The following is a 12909-nucleotide window of genomic DNA, read 5'->3' on the forward strand; positions in this document are numbered from 1 at the left end:
CTCCCCGGCGGCCAATCCGCCCCCGCCTCTCTCCTGCCCCGCCCCTCTCCTGCAGCGGGCCCGCGCGTGCGCCGTGCGCCCCGCGCGCTCCCTCGCCGAATCGCGCTCCCGAGGGACTCGGGGGCGGAGCGGAGGCTGAAGGATGGCTGCAAGCTAAGGAGGAAGCTGCGCCGGCTAGCGCGCAGGCCCAGAAGCGAGCAAGCCGCGGCTGCCGGCGACGCCCCAGAGCGGAAGAGGGAAGTGAGTCAAACCGGGCTGGGCTCGCCAAAGAAGAGGCACCGCGGAGGGGAGGCTAGGCGTCGCGATCCGGGATGTCGAAGAACACGGTGTCGTCGGCCCGCTTCCGGAAGGTGGACGTGGACGAATATGACGAGAACAAGTTCGTGGACGAGGAGGACGGCGGCGATGGCCAGGCCGGGCCCGACGAGGGCGAGGTGGACTCATGCCTGCGGCAATATCCTTAACGCTCGCAGCGGCGGGGGGCTGTGGGGACGCGGGGCCACGCGGCCGGCTGTGCCCGGCTCTAGGTGGGGACCGAGCACAGGAGTTCCCGGGGCTGGCAGGCCGCCTGCACCCCGCGGCCGCGCCCACGAACTTGCCGGCGCCCCGATTCCTCAGGTGCGCTGTCCTAAGCTGCCGCGCCCTCTCCGGGGCACCGCCGGCCCCTTGTGGGCACCTGAGCACCAGAAATCCCTGCCCGATGGGGACTCGGGCGTCCCGCTTGGAGTCTTGCCTTTCTGTCGGGTGTGTGTGGTTTGCGAAGCGGGGATAGTTTATTCCTAGCCAGGAGAGATGGAGCAAATTGAGGCCCTCCGTACATTCAGCCCCTGAGCTTTTTCATTAGCAGCATTACTTACTAAAAGAGAAGGGTTTTTTTTTTTTGCAAGGTTGCATATAACTCATGAACGAGCCGAAGGGAGTTTTCGTCTCCAAAATTCCCAGTTAAAGCTTGGAGCCTTTCACCTGCTGTAAAAAGGCCACTAGATAAAAGATAGGGAATGCATGTAAAGAATCCCTGGAAATAATGTAAGACGAACATCCCCCCCCCCCCCAGTGAATAAAGCAGAGAATGAGTCAGTTCTGTAAATCAAAATCGTTTTTCTGAAATTGTTTCCATTCTAGTTAAAAGATGGCTGTCAGTTCCTGGTTCCTTGGTTTGCATATCTGAATATTCATAACCGTGACTTTGATTTGCATCGATCCCTTAGAAAAATAGAAATGTTACAAAAACCCAAATTGGAGCTTTAGAAAGATCGTATCCGTTAAATCTATTAATACCCCATCAATTTTCTGCTAGATTATAATGAAGTAAGTGAGCAAAAATATTTAGTGGTAACCACAACATCGAACATATATGTTCCATATAGGCTTAACATTCATTACCACAACTTTCTTATCAGTTACTAATTTGATTATTAAAATACTTTTGGGCTTTTTTCCTTTTAAAAAGTGTTCTTTAAAAGACCATGCAGGCTTGACAGTGGTTATCATCGACTGTAAATAGTTTTTTTACTATACCTTTTCCACAGAAATGGTAAGCATATTGTTTTTTAAAAAAATCTGTATGGTGAGTATGTAGTATTTTATTGAACTAATGTATTTTAGGTAATCTCTGGTGATTCCTACCGCTGTGTCCATTATCAATGCAGTCTACCTTTTCATCAATCCATCTTAAAATATAAAGATATTGTCTCTGGTTCTAACGAGCAGATTGGTTGGGTACTACAGATGGAGGAACAAGTGACTCTGTTTCTCCTTTTAGGGAAATGACTGTCTATTCTGACAGTCTGATTGGCCTTTCGTTTCCCCTCCTTTCAGAGACTGATTGAGTAGGTATGGATGGTCCAGCCCTGTTTGAATAACATGGAGGAAATACAGCTGCCACCTACAGGTCGTGTGGGTTATTACATCATCCAGAGCCCTGTTAATCAGTATTAAGCTATTATTGCCTCTTCCATTCTGATTGCCAGAGTAATCAGCCAGCATTTCAATTAATGCACAGTGTAGTTTCAGTATAAAGTTTAGGGTTGTTCTCCAGTAAGAGTCACACAGACAAGATGGTATACTTTGTTGATAAATTATATCATTTGGTGACCTAATTCTTAATGCATATTTTAAGATTTCTTGAATACCCATCTAGATAATTATGTCTATTTCACTGGACAGCATAATCTATTTGATTGATAGGACTGAGGTCAAAACAGTCTATTTAAAAACAAAAACAAAAACTTATATTCTTTTAATTTCAGTATTTTAACCTTTGGTTGACATGTTGGAAAGAAACCTATGTGGTTTCCAATATCGAGCATAATTACCATAGTAATTTTTGTTATTGTTTAGTCAGTCAAGTCGACAACACCAGTAGCCCTGGAAAGCAGGGGCCATCCTTTTCTGTTCTGCCCTTAACCTCCATCACAGGAAACATGACAGCTGCTCTCCAGGCTGCTCTGAAAAACCCCCCTATTAACACAAAGAGCCAGGCAGTGAAGGTGAGTTTCAGACTTCAGCATTAATCTCTTCTGTTTCACTATTAGCAAAATCCTTTGATACCCCACATTCAACAAACATTTTAACTATTTACTGTCCTAGACGCAAGAGTTTACAATGTGACTTTTTTTTTTTTTTTGATACTGGACCTCCTCGGTCTGTAACCTGGCCTGAAACTCACAGATCTCCTGCTTCTACTGGGACTAAAGGCATATGCCACCACAGCCAGCTTTAAAGGAAGCTCTTGATAAGTAAAAATGTCATGAAAAAAATAGTACTGAAATGTAGAGTGAGGAAAATGCTGTGTGGAACACAGAACATTTAAAGGGTGGAGACATCGCTTCTGTGTGTGCTTTAGGAGGAAATCACTCGGGTTGAATTTTAACAGGCTTTACCAAAACACACACACAGCTGCTTCTTGATTGCCTGTGCTATTCTTAATTATGTAAATATTATTAGAAAACAAAGGCTTGCGTGCTTTAAAGTGATCTCCGTGCTACTTCCTGGGCCACAGTCGCTGCCTTATATGGTATTGCTGCAGACCTGAGGAGTCTCTACAAGAGTTTGTATTCTTTTAAAAAATACATAGAATCTTACACTTCAGCTGTGTAGTAATGTACATGATCGTCTTTCCTTAGCAATAATATTCTCTCTGCAGCATTTTAACTGCTGTGCATACGACAGTATGTAACATCTTATATGCAACCAATCCCTTTTATTGTATATTAGATTTTCTAGTTTTTCCTGCTAAAATTAATATTAAATCTTAATTATTTATGTCAATGAAATTCTAAGAAGATAAGTGCGAGATCAAAAATGACCCTGCTTGCTCAGTCTCTGCTCACTCTAGCCCAAAGATTTATTATTATATGTAAGTACACTGTAGCTGTCTTCAGACACACCAAAAGAGGGCGTTACATCTCATTACGGATGGTTGTGAGCCACCATGTGGTTGCTGGTACTTGAACTCAGGACCTTCTGAAGAGTAGTCAGTGCTCTTAACCACAGAGCCATCTCTCCAGCCCCCAAAAATGACTTTTTTTTTTTTTTTGATTTTTAGTTTTTGGATTTTCGAGACAGGGTTTCTCTGGGTAGCCCTGGCTGTCCTGGAACTCACTCTGTAGACCAGGCTGGCCTCGAACTCAGAAATCTACCTGCCTCTGCCTCCCAAGTGCTGGGATTAAAGCTGTGTACCACCACCGCCCAGCTAAAAATGACATTTTAAGACTTTTGATACACAAAAGCATTGCCAAATCCCTCAGAAGAGTTTCGTAGCTTACATCCCTGTACCAGTCCTCCACTGATTCTTAGAGAACTGCTTAGTTGTTTATTGTTTAAAATGCAGGCTAACCAAAGCCCTGTGGTCCAAAAGTCTATATCTCAGGAACCTAAGAACCTTAATTGAAGAGTAATATGTAAATGCATAAAAATTATTGAAACCACAAAACTTTGTATAGGGGAATTTTTTCGTTGCTTCTTAAAAGTTATTAGGAATGTCATTAAATTTTCAGTTTTACCCTTTCTGTTTTTATGTGGGGTTTTTTGTTGGTTGGTTGGTTGGTTGGTTGGTTTTGTTTCTTTGTTTTGGTTTTTGACAGCTTGTGGGTAGGAGGTTATAGCTCTAGATACAAAGATATATAGGAAAATGTCAGTCTTTAAACTGAAGAGAACATTGGCGGTACAAACATTCTGTAAAAATCCCGCCCGTAGGAACTCCGAAGACAGCACTGTGCTGAACAGAAGGAACACTGCGTTCCTCTGCTTAGACAATGCGTAAGGAACAGGCTCTACCAGAGGAAAAGTTTAGAGATAAGTATAGGGAAATCTAACTTCTGTAAGTAGGAAACTTTAAAATGTTTTAAATGGTTTTAAAGGGATCTTTTAAGAAAATAACCACTCTTGAAAGATAGTACAAGATAAAGTTACATAAATCAGTTTTTTCTTTGGTTAGGAGTTTTTAAGACCAAGAAGTAAAATTTAAATATTAATAAATTGTTAGATTTTCCCATCAGTCTATCAGTAAATCCCCAGTTCTACCTTCAGTTCTATCAAAAATGTGTTCCCAAGCTGGACATGGTGGCAACTCAGGAGGCAGAAGCAGGCAGATCTCTGTGAGCTCCAGACCATCCTGTTCTACAGAGTAAAGTCCAGGACAGCCACAGCTACAAAGAGAAACCAGGTCTCTAAAACAACAAACAAAGACTCTCATGCCAACCAGAACCAGCCAGTGTTGTTGGCATCACCCCAGGGGCATCCTGCTTTTGTCTTACTCCTGCCCTTGCTGCTGTCCTCCACAGGGACACCAGACAGTCTTAAAATGGGAAGCAGATTGGGCCACTGCTCTTGAAGCTCTCCACTGGGTCATTTCCCAGTAAAAGCTTGAGCCATTACAGTGGCCTGCTGGCTCTCACATGGCTTATCCTCTCATGAGCCATTAGAGTGGCCTGATGCCCTCATATGGTCTGTCCTCATGAGCCAGTACAGTGGCCTACTATTCCTCACGTGGGCTGTCCTCTCCTGTCTTCTTACTTCCGCTCCTGCTTCTCCCACCACCCAGCTCTGTCATGCCAGAACCTTTGGAACACTCTGAACACTCTGATACCCATGCTAACAGCACTTGTTCTTCCCTCATCTAATAGCTGGCCATGTTCCCAAGACATCCTCTTTGACATCCTCCATGTCATTCTTCAAATGTCACTCTAGCATGGGCTTTCTAAAATTTTGTTCCCAGAATACTCATGTCTAAATATTTTGTTACGTATTTACCCTCAGGACCGGGCAGGCAGCATCGTCTTGAAGGTGCTTATCTCTTTTAAAGCTAATGATATTGAAAAGGCTGTTCAGTCTCTGGACAAGAATGGTGTGGACCTCCTAATGAAGTATATTTATAAAGGCTTTGAGAGCCCGTCTGACAACAGCAGTGCTATGTTGCTACAGTGGCATGAAAAGGTGAGTTACAACTTAGAGATCCCTGTAAGTGGCTCCTTTAAAATGGAGAATAATACCTCTGTCACCTGAAGAACAACTTGATTGTACATCTTTATTAAAATGGAAAGTTTGCATTTGCTAACCAGCCTGTTTTTTTTTTTTTTTTTTTAAGATTTATTTTTTATTATAAATGAGTATAGGGTAGCTGTCTTCAGACACGCCAGAAGAGGGCATCAGATTTCATTACGGGTGGTTGTGAGCCACCATGTGGTTGCTGGGATCTGAACTCATGACCTTCCGAAGAGCAGTCAGTGCTCTTATCCACTGAGCCATCTCTCCAGCCCACCAGCCTGGATCTTAAAAGATTCCCTTTTGCACTGCATATTTATTTGCATATATTTAGTGCATAAGTGATTATGTACTTGAAATATGAATTCTTTTACATTAATAATCAAAGGATAGGAAATAACCCAAGATGGCCGGGCAGTGGTGGCACATGCCTTTAATCCCAGCACTTGGGAGGCAGAGGCAGGCGGATTTCTGAGTTCAAGGCCAGCCTGGTGTACAGAATGAGTTCCAGGACAACCAAGGCTACTCAGAGAAACCCTGTCTCGAAATGACCCAAGATGAAGAGTTAATATATGATATCTACAAAGAGTAGGATGTCACGCATCCATGGAAGGGAATGGAGTTTACAATATAGATGAGCCTAGAAGATACTGTACTGAGTGAAGTAAACCAGACACAAAAGAATAAGTCTTTATATTTCTACTTATGGGAACTAATCTGATCTAGGCACTGAGACACTGTAGTTTTGTATTTCAAAAATTGTTATTGGCCATGTATGGTAGTGTATGTCTCTAGAGAGAGGTATCCCAGGCCGACCTGGTCTGCATAATGAATTATATGCTATATTGGAAGGCTGGGTCTCAGGGAGGGAGGGAAAAGGAAGTTATTTTTAGTTCTGTATAAGAATTTAGTAGATAGGTGAACCAGGTGACTTAGTTGGGTAGAATTTCCTGCCAGCAAACCTGACAACCTGAGTCAGTCTCTGAGACCACAGGAAGACTGACTACCTACACATACACACACTCACATACATTGTACCCACACACATGTATACAAAGCAAGTATAATTTTTTTGTTTGGTTGGTTGATTGGTTGGTTTTTCGAGACAGGGTTTCTCTATATAGCTCTGGCTGTCCTGGAACTCACTCTGTAGACCAGGCTGGCCTCGAACTCAGAAATCCACCTGCCTCTGCCTCCCAAGTGCTGGGATTAAAGGCGTGCACCACCCCCCAGCTTCCCTGACATTTCTTGCTGTTGGGCTAGGCATATGCCCTTTCTCTGCTTCTATAGCACTCTAAGTCACAGCACTTCATACACAATACTGAAATGTTCTTCTTGTAGAAGTGTCTTACAATTGACCCTGCTAGTACTTAATCATGCCTCCCAGGTATTCAAGTCAGAGATTCCAAGTTAGAGATCAGCTCTTAGCTTGTAAGTAATACCTTCTTACCATGGGGGTGAAATCTGCAAACTAAGTGGAAGTTGGAGTAACTGGTCCCGGTCTCCGCTTCTTCCCAACTTCCATGAGAATGGAGATGAGAAGGTCCTGAATTTATATTTGAACACGTTTTACTCAGAAACATTGTGCTACAGACATCTTAAACATTTAGACTAGAGTAGTGACTGGTGTCTTTTGGAAGTGAGTTCACAACCCTGAGAGATTGGTCTTGTTTTTTGTTAAGTCCTAGTAATAAGACTGTCATTGGGGGCGGGAACAGGGATTTGTTCTTGTTGTTTTTTTGATTTTTTGATTTTTGAGGTTTTTTTTGGAGGGGAAACTGGGAAAGGAGATATCGTATGACATGTAAATAAAGAAAATATCTAATTTAAAAAAAAAAAAAGACTTGTCAGTCTCATACTGAAACCAGCCTAGGACACAGTGGGTGCTCAGAAAGTACTTACTGAATTCAGTGTTTTGCCTAATCTTAGACTTTCCTTTTGACCTTTTCTGTGTGTTTGGTTTGTTTTAGGCACTTGCTGCCGGAGGAGTAGGGTCCATCGTTCGCGTTTTGACTGCAAGAAAAACAGTGTAGTCCAGCTGGAACTGGACATCTTCACAGGGGTGGGAGTTGCTGGTACAAAGACCAAAACAACCAAATGGCACCGCTGCCCTGTGGGTAGCATCTGTTTCTCTCAGCTTTGCCTTCTTGCTTCCTTTTTCATATCTGTAAAGAAGAAAATTACATATCAGTTTCCTTTAATGAAAATTGAAATAATGTGGAGAAAATTTTGTCTCAGTGAGGGTGTTTGATCCTTTCATAACCATGTCAATAATATGTATCCCATTCTGTAATTTATATTCAAGTTTGATTGTGCAATTTCTAACTCTGTTGACTGATTTAAGGGTTTTATTTTATTTTTAACCAATACTGAGAGATGTGATCAAAGTTGAGGCCAGTTTACTAACTCATTGCTGGTCAGGAAGTGATCTTTATTTTTAAAAATGAGAGACTGGCAGCTATTAACATTGCAGAACTGGACCACACTTCCCTTATTTAAGCAAAATGTGTTTCCAGAGCAAGTAGTGGGTGAGCCCAACTGCCAGTTTCCAGCTTTCTCTCCGCTTGTGTCCAGATGATGCTGTAAGCGTAAGTGTGCTACTTCCTGTTAGCATCCAATTACCATGGCTTCTCAATCTCTTTGTGGTGACCCAGGGTCCAGAGCAAGGAGTCTTGCTCTATATAAATGTATTTACACAATATAAGCGCCTCTTTGGCACAAACATCTGATAATAAGGCTGCCTGGGGAAACTGTCCCAAGTCAGAGAAAGGACTCCAGCAGCCTCTGAATGAAATACTTTCATCAGAAATAAGGTAGCTGCCTTAGATTTACACAAGTATTCACTGCAACATCTCATATGCCCGATGATGTCTTCAGTGTTCTTCAGGTAACAGGGATCTCAGAAAATTTGGTTTTGATCCAAATGCATAATCTGTTTCAGATCAGTGTTTTTTAAGAAAGAAAAATGCAACATGGTAAAAGAAAAAGTGTTTACTTTGTTGGACAAACCAAATTGGTTCTCAAAAAATGACCGGTGCTTGTAAAAAGTTATTATTACAAAGTAGTTCCGAAACCAACCACCTGAATGTGTGTGGCTGAGAGGGATGAGCCTGGCTGTCTTTCCCTAAGATGCCAATTCCAAAGCCGCTGACTGAGGTGAGAACCAGCACAGAAACTCTATAAACTGCTGTTTTTGATACCTGCCTTTTTGTTTTGTTCTGTTTTGTAAAATTATGATAAACTTCAGAAAATAAAATGTCAGTGTTGAATAATTTTTTTTTCTTAGTTGAATACTTGTAAATCTCCAGTTAAGGAGAAGGGCATTCCAGTGCTGTTGTCTGTATGGAAGGATGTACAAAGTCACTTGATCAGAGCAGGTGGAGAGAAGAGCCACTAACGATGTTGCAGCACTGCTGAGGCCTTTGTGTGACTCTAACCCTCTGGGTCCCAGCAGGATGTATCAGAAACCTAGAGGACCAAATTCTTATAGATGTCAAAGACACTCCCAGCTTCCAAACTCTCCTTGTTAGATCTCAGACCTATTTCTCACACCTGTCTGCTCAGCGACTTTGCTTTTCAACTGCGCCTGACTGACTGATTCTTACTTTACTTGGATTAGGACTGTGGCTTAAGAGAGGCTAAGGAGTTCCTGTTGGAAGGCATCAAGCAGGTATAGCACAACCACCACCTTAGAAACAAGAAGGAACATGTTTATATTGCTTCCATAACCTAAAGTCCTGGGACAAGTGCTGTATTCACATTCTAGGTTCACAGGAATGAATATAGTAAGACCTGTCGGCCTGTGGGCTCTTCTAAGTGGATAGTGAAAATGAACAAGTAGTACAGCACAGGTACTAAATCAGGGTGGGTGCCAGCTGGAGACCTTGGGCTCAACAAGTGTGCTTGTCTAGGTCATGGGAACTAGCAGATCACCCAGGTGCTCTGGCACACAAATGCTTCATTGGCCATGTGGGAGCTAGTGTATGTGGAGCTTGTGGTCAGTGTCAGGTTGGGAGTTAGTTGCATTTCCACCTTATTTTTGAGAGTCTGAACTTGCAGCTTACCCCGTGACTTGACAAACTGGCCAGCCAATCGCTGGGCATCCTCCTGTGGCCTCCTCCCCAGTGCTGAGATTACAGACACCACCGTGTCTGACTTGGGTGCCAGCTGTCTGAACTTAGGTCCTTGTGCTTGTTCTGTGCAAACTCTTGGCCTTCAGCCATCTTCCAGCTCCACCGAACCCTTCTCTACTACGCTTATCTCAGTGCTTAGGTTTGATTTGGTTTGAGCCTGTTGTGCATAGAGAAATTATCTCAATATTTAGTCCAGACTGCCCTCAAACAGTAGACCTACCTCAGCCTCCATTTGGGATTACAGGTGTGCGTGCCACACCACCAGGCTTGTTTTCAAAGGGTGGGGGGGAGGAGGAGGCAGTTGGGAATTTCAATACTTAAGACTGAGGTAGGCAGATCATGAGCCTGTCTGTGCTAGCTAACAAGAGTCTGTCTTAGAAAACCAAGGGCTGACAGTATAGTCCAGTGGTAGGAGCTAGCCTATGTAGATTCTCATCAATCCACACACACTAAAAATGGAAACACATAGCAAAGGCACTTGCGTTTTAGTTCCTAGGTAGCAGCACCATTTAGGAAATGGTAAGTATGCTGATGACTTCAGGAAATGCATTAGTACACAGATAAAAACTATAGTACAAATTAATCACGTAGGGCTGTGTCAGATGAATGGGAGTTGGGTCTTGTTGCTTTCACCTGCAATGAGAAGTAAGCCTTGGGTATCTGAAAATCTGTGTCTAATTTAGCAGGTGACTGTGAATGCAGTTAGCGGTGGGTGAATAGGAGAAGGCTAATAAATCAGATCAGTCCACACTAAGTCTTAACAAGGATGAGCAGGACAGGGAGAAGGGGGTCCAAGTGACATAAACAGAAGAATAAACAGAAGAAAACTCGCTCTTGTGGCCTAAGGAGTCTCCTCAGGATTCACAGTGGTAAGGAAATTACAGAGCAGCCAAATATTTGGTCATTTAGTCTCATGCCTTTTACATCAGTAAGAAAGAATGGGAGCCGGGCAGTGGTGGCGCACGCCTTTAATCCCAGCACTTGGGAGGCAGAGGCAGGCAGATTTCTGAGTTCCAGGCCAGCCTGGTCTACAGGGTGAGTTCCAGGGCAGCCAAGGCTACACAGAGAAACCCTGTCTCAAAAAAAAAAAAAAAAGAATGGGAAAATCAAGTTTTGTAGGAAAGCATCCTAAGTTAGCAGCAAAGAGCTCTTTGTAATAGGTGATTCTAACTACTGGAGAGAAGGCTCAGTGTTTGGGTGCTTCCTGCACGATCATGAAGCCTGGAGTTTGGGTCAAGACACGGGGAACAAGCCTGAATCCCCCAAAACACCTGCAGCTCCAGCTCCAGGGCAATGGTCCACGTGCACAGGTGTATATGCCACACATAGACGTGCACATATAAACACAAATGACTACATTGTTTGGGTGGTACTTATTCTTGACCTTTGTAAATGGTAAGTTCTGTCTCCTACTGTTGACTGCCTTGTTACTGAGACGCTAGCAGTCCAACATTCGTTACATAGGCTAGAGTTAACACTGATTTGCCAACTCTGTAAGATACAGCAGGGCACTGAAGACCTCTCTGGTTTGTGGTAGTGTGACTTAATTTTCAAAGCCAGAATCTCAGTGGCAGGGAATTGAAAAGAATAGCCTACACCCTCCTGGGAACCCACCTCCAGACCCGAAGCTCAAAGACGGTTTCAGTAGGCTAACATCAGAGCGCCTTATACCTGCATCGCTGCAGTTATGTCAAGCTGCTTGGGCTGCATGGGCAAGAGAGCTGTTTGGTCCTTGGATACTGGTGAGATCATTCATGCTAGGAGCCTTTTATGGACAAAAGCTGATGCATGAAAAGCCAGAAGAAAGGTTTGAAAAGGTTCTACAATGAGGGACCCGCTCAGCAGCACTAAGAGCTCAGCCATTTTCTCTCAACATGCCTTTAGAGTCTCTAGAAAAAGAATAAGCCACATAGCCACCACCACCACCGCCGCCCAAAATCACCAAAGGAGACCATGTGTAGCACAAACTCAGCCACTTTCCCTACTAGCGTTACAGCCATCTTCTTCTAACCCATAGTACTGTTTGCACAGATGCTGTATTTTAACTAATGGACTGCTATTTCAATTGTATTACAGTTCCATTTAGCAAGAACTAGGGAAGCACTCTTATGTTACACTAGCCAAACTCAAGCGATCACTGGTCATAACTAGAGTTTGGTTATTTTTACACTTTTTTTTTTTTTTTTTTTTTTTTTTTTTTTTTTTTTTTTTTTTTTTTGGTTTTTCGAGACAGAGTTTCTCTGTATAGCCCTGGCTGTCCTGGAACTCGCTCTATAGACCAGGCTGGCCTCGAACTCAGAAATCTGCCTGCCTCTGCCTCCCAAGTGCTGGGGTTGAAGGCATGCGCCACTACCGCCCGGCTATTTTTACACTTCTTACAGGCAAAATACCAAAAAGCCCCAAAACAATCAGGAATGGAAGAGATACACTAAGCACTAAGTTAAACCAGTGTCTTTTAACATTTACAAAGGTGTTTTCTTCTTGGGTCAGCTTCCCATCTCTCTCTTCACCTCAGCCCTGCATTCCTGGGAGGACTCCAGGTTAGCCAGCTCTGTGCACGTGGTAGGTACCTCCTCTCACTCAAGCAGGGGCAAGCGGGGGAGCCTCCAAGGCCAGTGTGTTCTGCCTGTAGGTGGCGCTGCTTCCCACTGCGGAACCAGGGACAGGCTCCTGGACCAGCCTCCTTCCTACTTGTTTCCTTGTGTTCCATGAAAGTTTAGTATAATGAACACAAATTCTCTCTTGTACCTCACCTCTCTCTAGAACAATTCCTTAAATTCCACACAGCATGAAAACAGGCATGGTGCTCCTGTCCAGTTTTCTAAGAAGTTCCTTACCTTTCGTCTCTGTTTACTTCATGCCCTGAGGTGGCTGCCCTTGGAACTTTCTCGTGACTCACGTGACACTGCTAAAGTCACAGTAGCAGCATTGCCTTTCCTGGATAGGCTTAGTTTTGTTTTTGTTTTTGTTTTTCTAAAGGTATCAGCCCAATGCCATAAGTGAGGCTGACTATCATGCTTCATTTTGTTTATCTCAATCTCAAATCAAGATTGCAGAAGCAACCCTAAACAGTTTCTTCAGCTGATGCTGACTTAAAGGTCAGTGTCTTTTGTATCAAATAATATTACCATTTTCCTTTTTACTCATTTTTCAAATAAAAAATTTGTTCACAAAGTAGTAATTTTCCCACTTACCCTGTAGACCTCTTGACAAAGAATGTAATTTGACCATTGTTGACATTTTAGAAGGTAGATTAAGAGACCAGGAACTCAGTCTTTTTGGGGGGGGGGGG

The 12909-nt window shown here is 43.4% G+C and overlaps 1 protein-coding gene and 1 long non-coding RNA gene across 2 annotated transcripts in view; one reads left to right on the plus strand and one right to left on the minus strand.

Moving 5' to 3' along the window:
• The first annotated feature begins 112 nt into the window (after positions 1-112).
• On the plus strand, positions 113-8756 carry Arpc5 (actin related protein 2/3 complex subunit 5). Its single transcript, XM_031384794.1, has 4 exons — positions 113-454; positions 2417-2489; positions 5260-5436; positions 7455-8756. Exons 1-4 carry the CDS (start codon positions 312-314, stop codon positions 7515-7517), a joined length of 456 nt encoding a protein of 151 aa, XP_031240654.1. The 5' UTR covers positions 113-311; the 3' UTR covers positions 7518-8756.
• A 775-nt stretch (positions 8757-9531) lies between these two features.
• Positions 9532-12909, minus strand: part of LOC116070580 — an 8643-nt gene continuing 5265 nt past the window's right edge. Inside the window, exon 3 of the long non-coding RNA XR_004110469.1 lies at positions 9532-9774. This is a non-coding gene — a long non-coding RNA (uncharacterized LOC116070580). The remainder of the gene's footprint in view (positions 9775-12909) is intronic.

Source organism: Mastomys coucha, unplaced genomic scaffold (assembly GCF_008632895.1).
Source record: "Mastomys coucha isolate ucsf_1 unplaced genomic scaffold, UCSF_Mcou_1 pScaffold1, whole genome shotgun sequence".
Classification (NCBI taxonomy): Eukaryota; Metazoa; Chordata; class Mammalia; order Rodentia; family Muridae; genus Mastomys; species Mastomys coucha.

Bases quoted from the DNA above. Each gene is read 5' to 3' on its own strand.
- Arpc5 (XM_031384794.1), top strand. From the start codon at position 312: ATGTCGAAGAACACGGTGTCGTCGGCCCGCTTCCGGAAGGTGGACGTG. The intron at 455-2,416 runs ATATCCTTAACG...AACCTCCATCAC, and splicing joins GTGGACTCATGCCTGCGGCA to AGGAAACATGACAGCTGCTC. The intron at 5,437-7,454 runs GTGAGTTACAAC...GGTTTGTTTTAG, and splicing joins TGCTACAGTGGCATGAAAAG to GCACTTGCTGCCGGAGGAGT.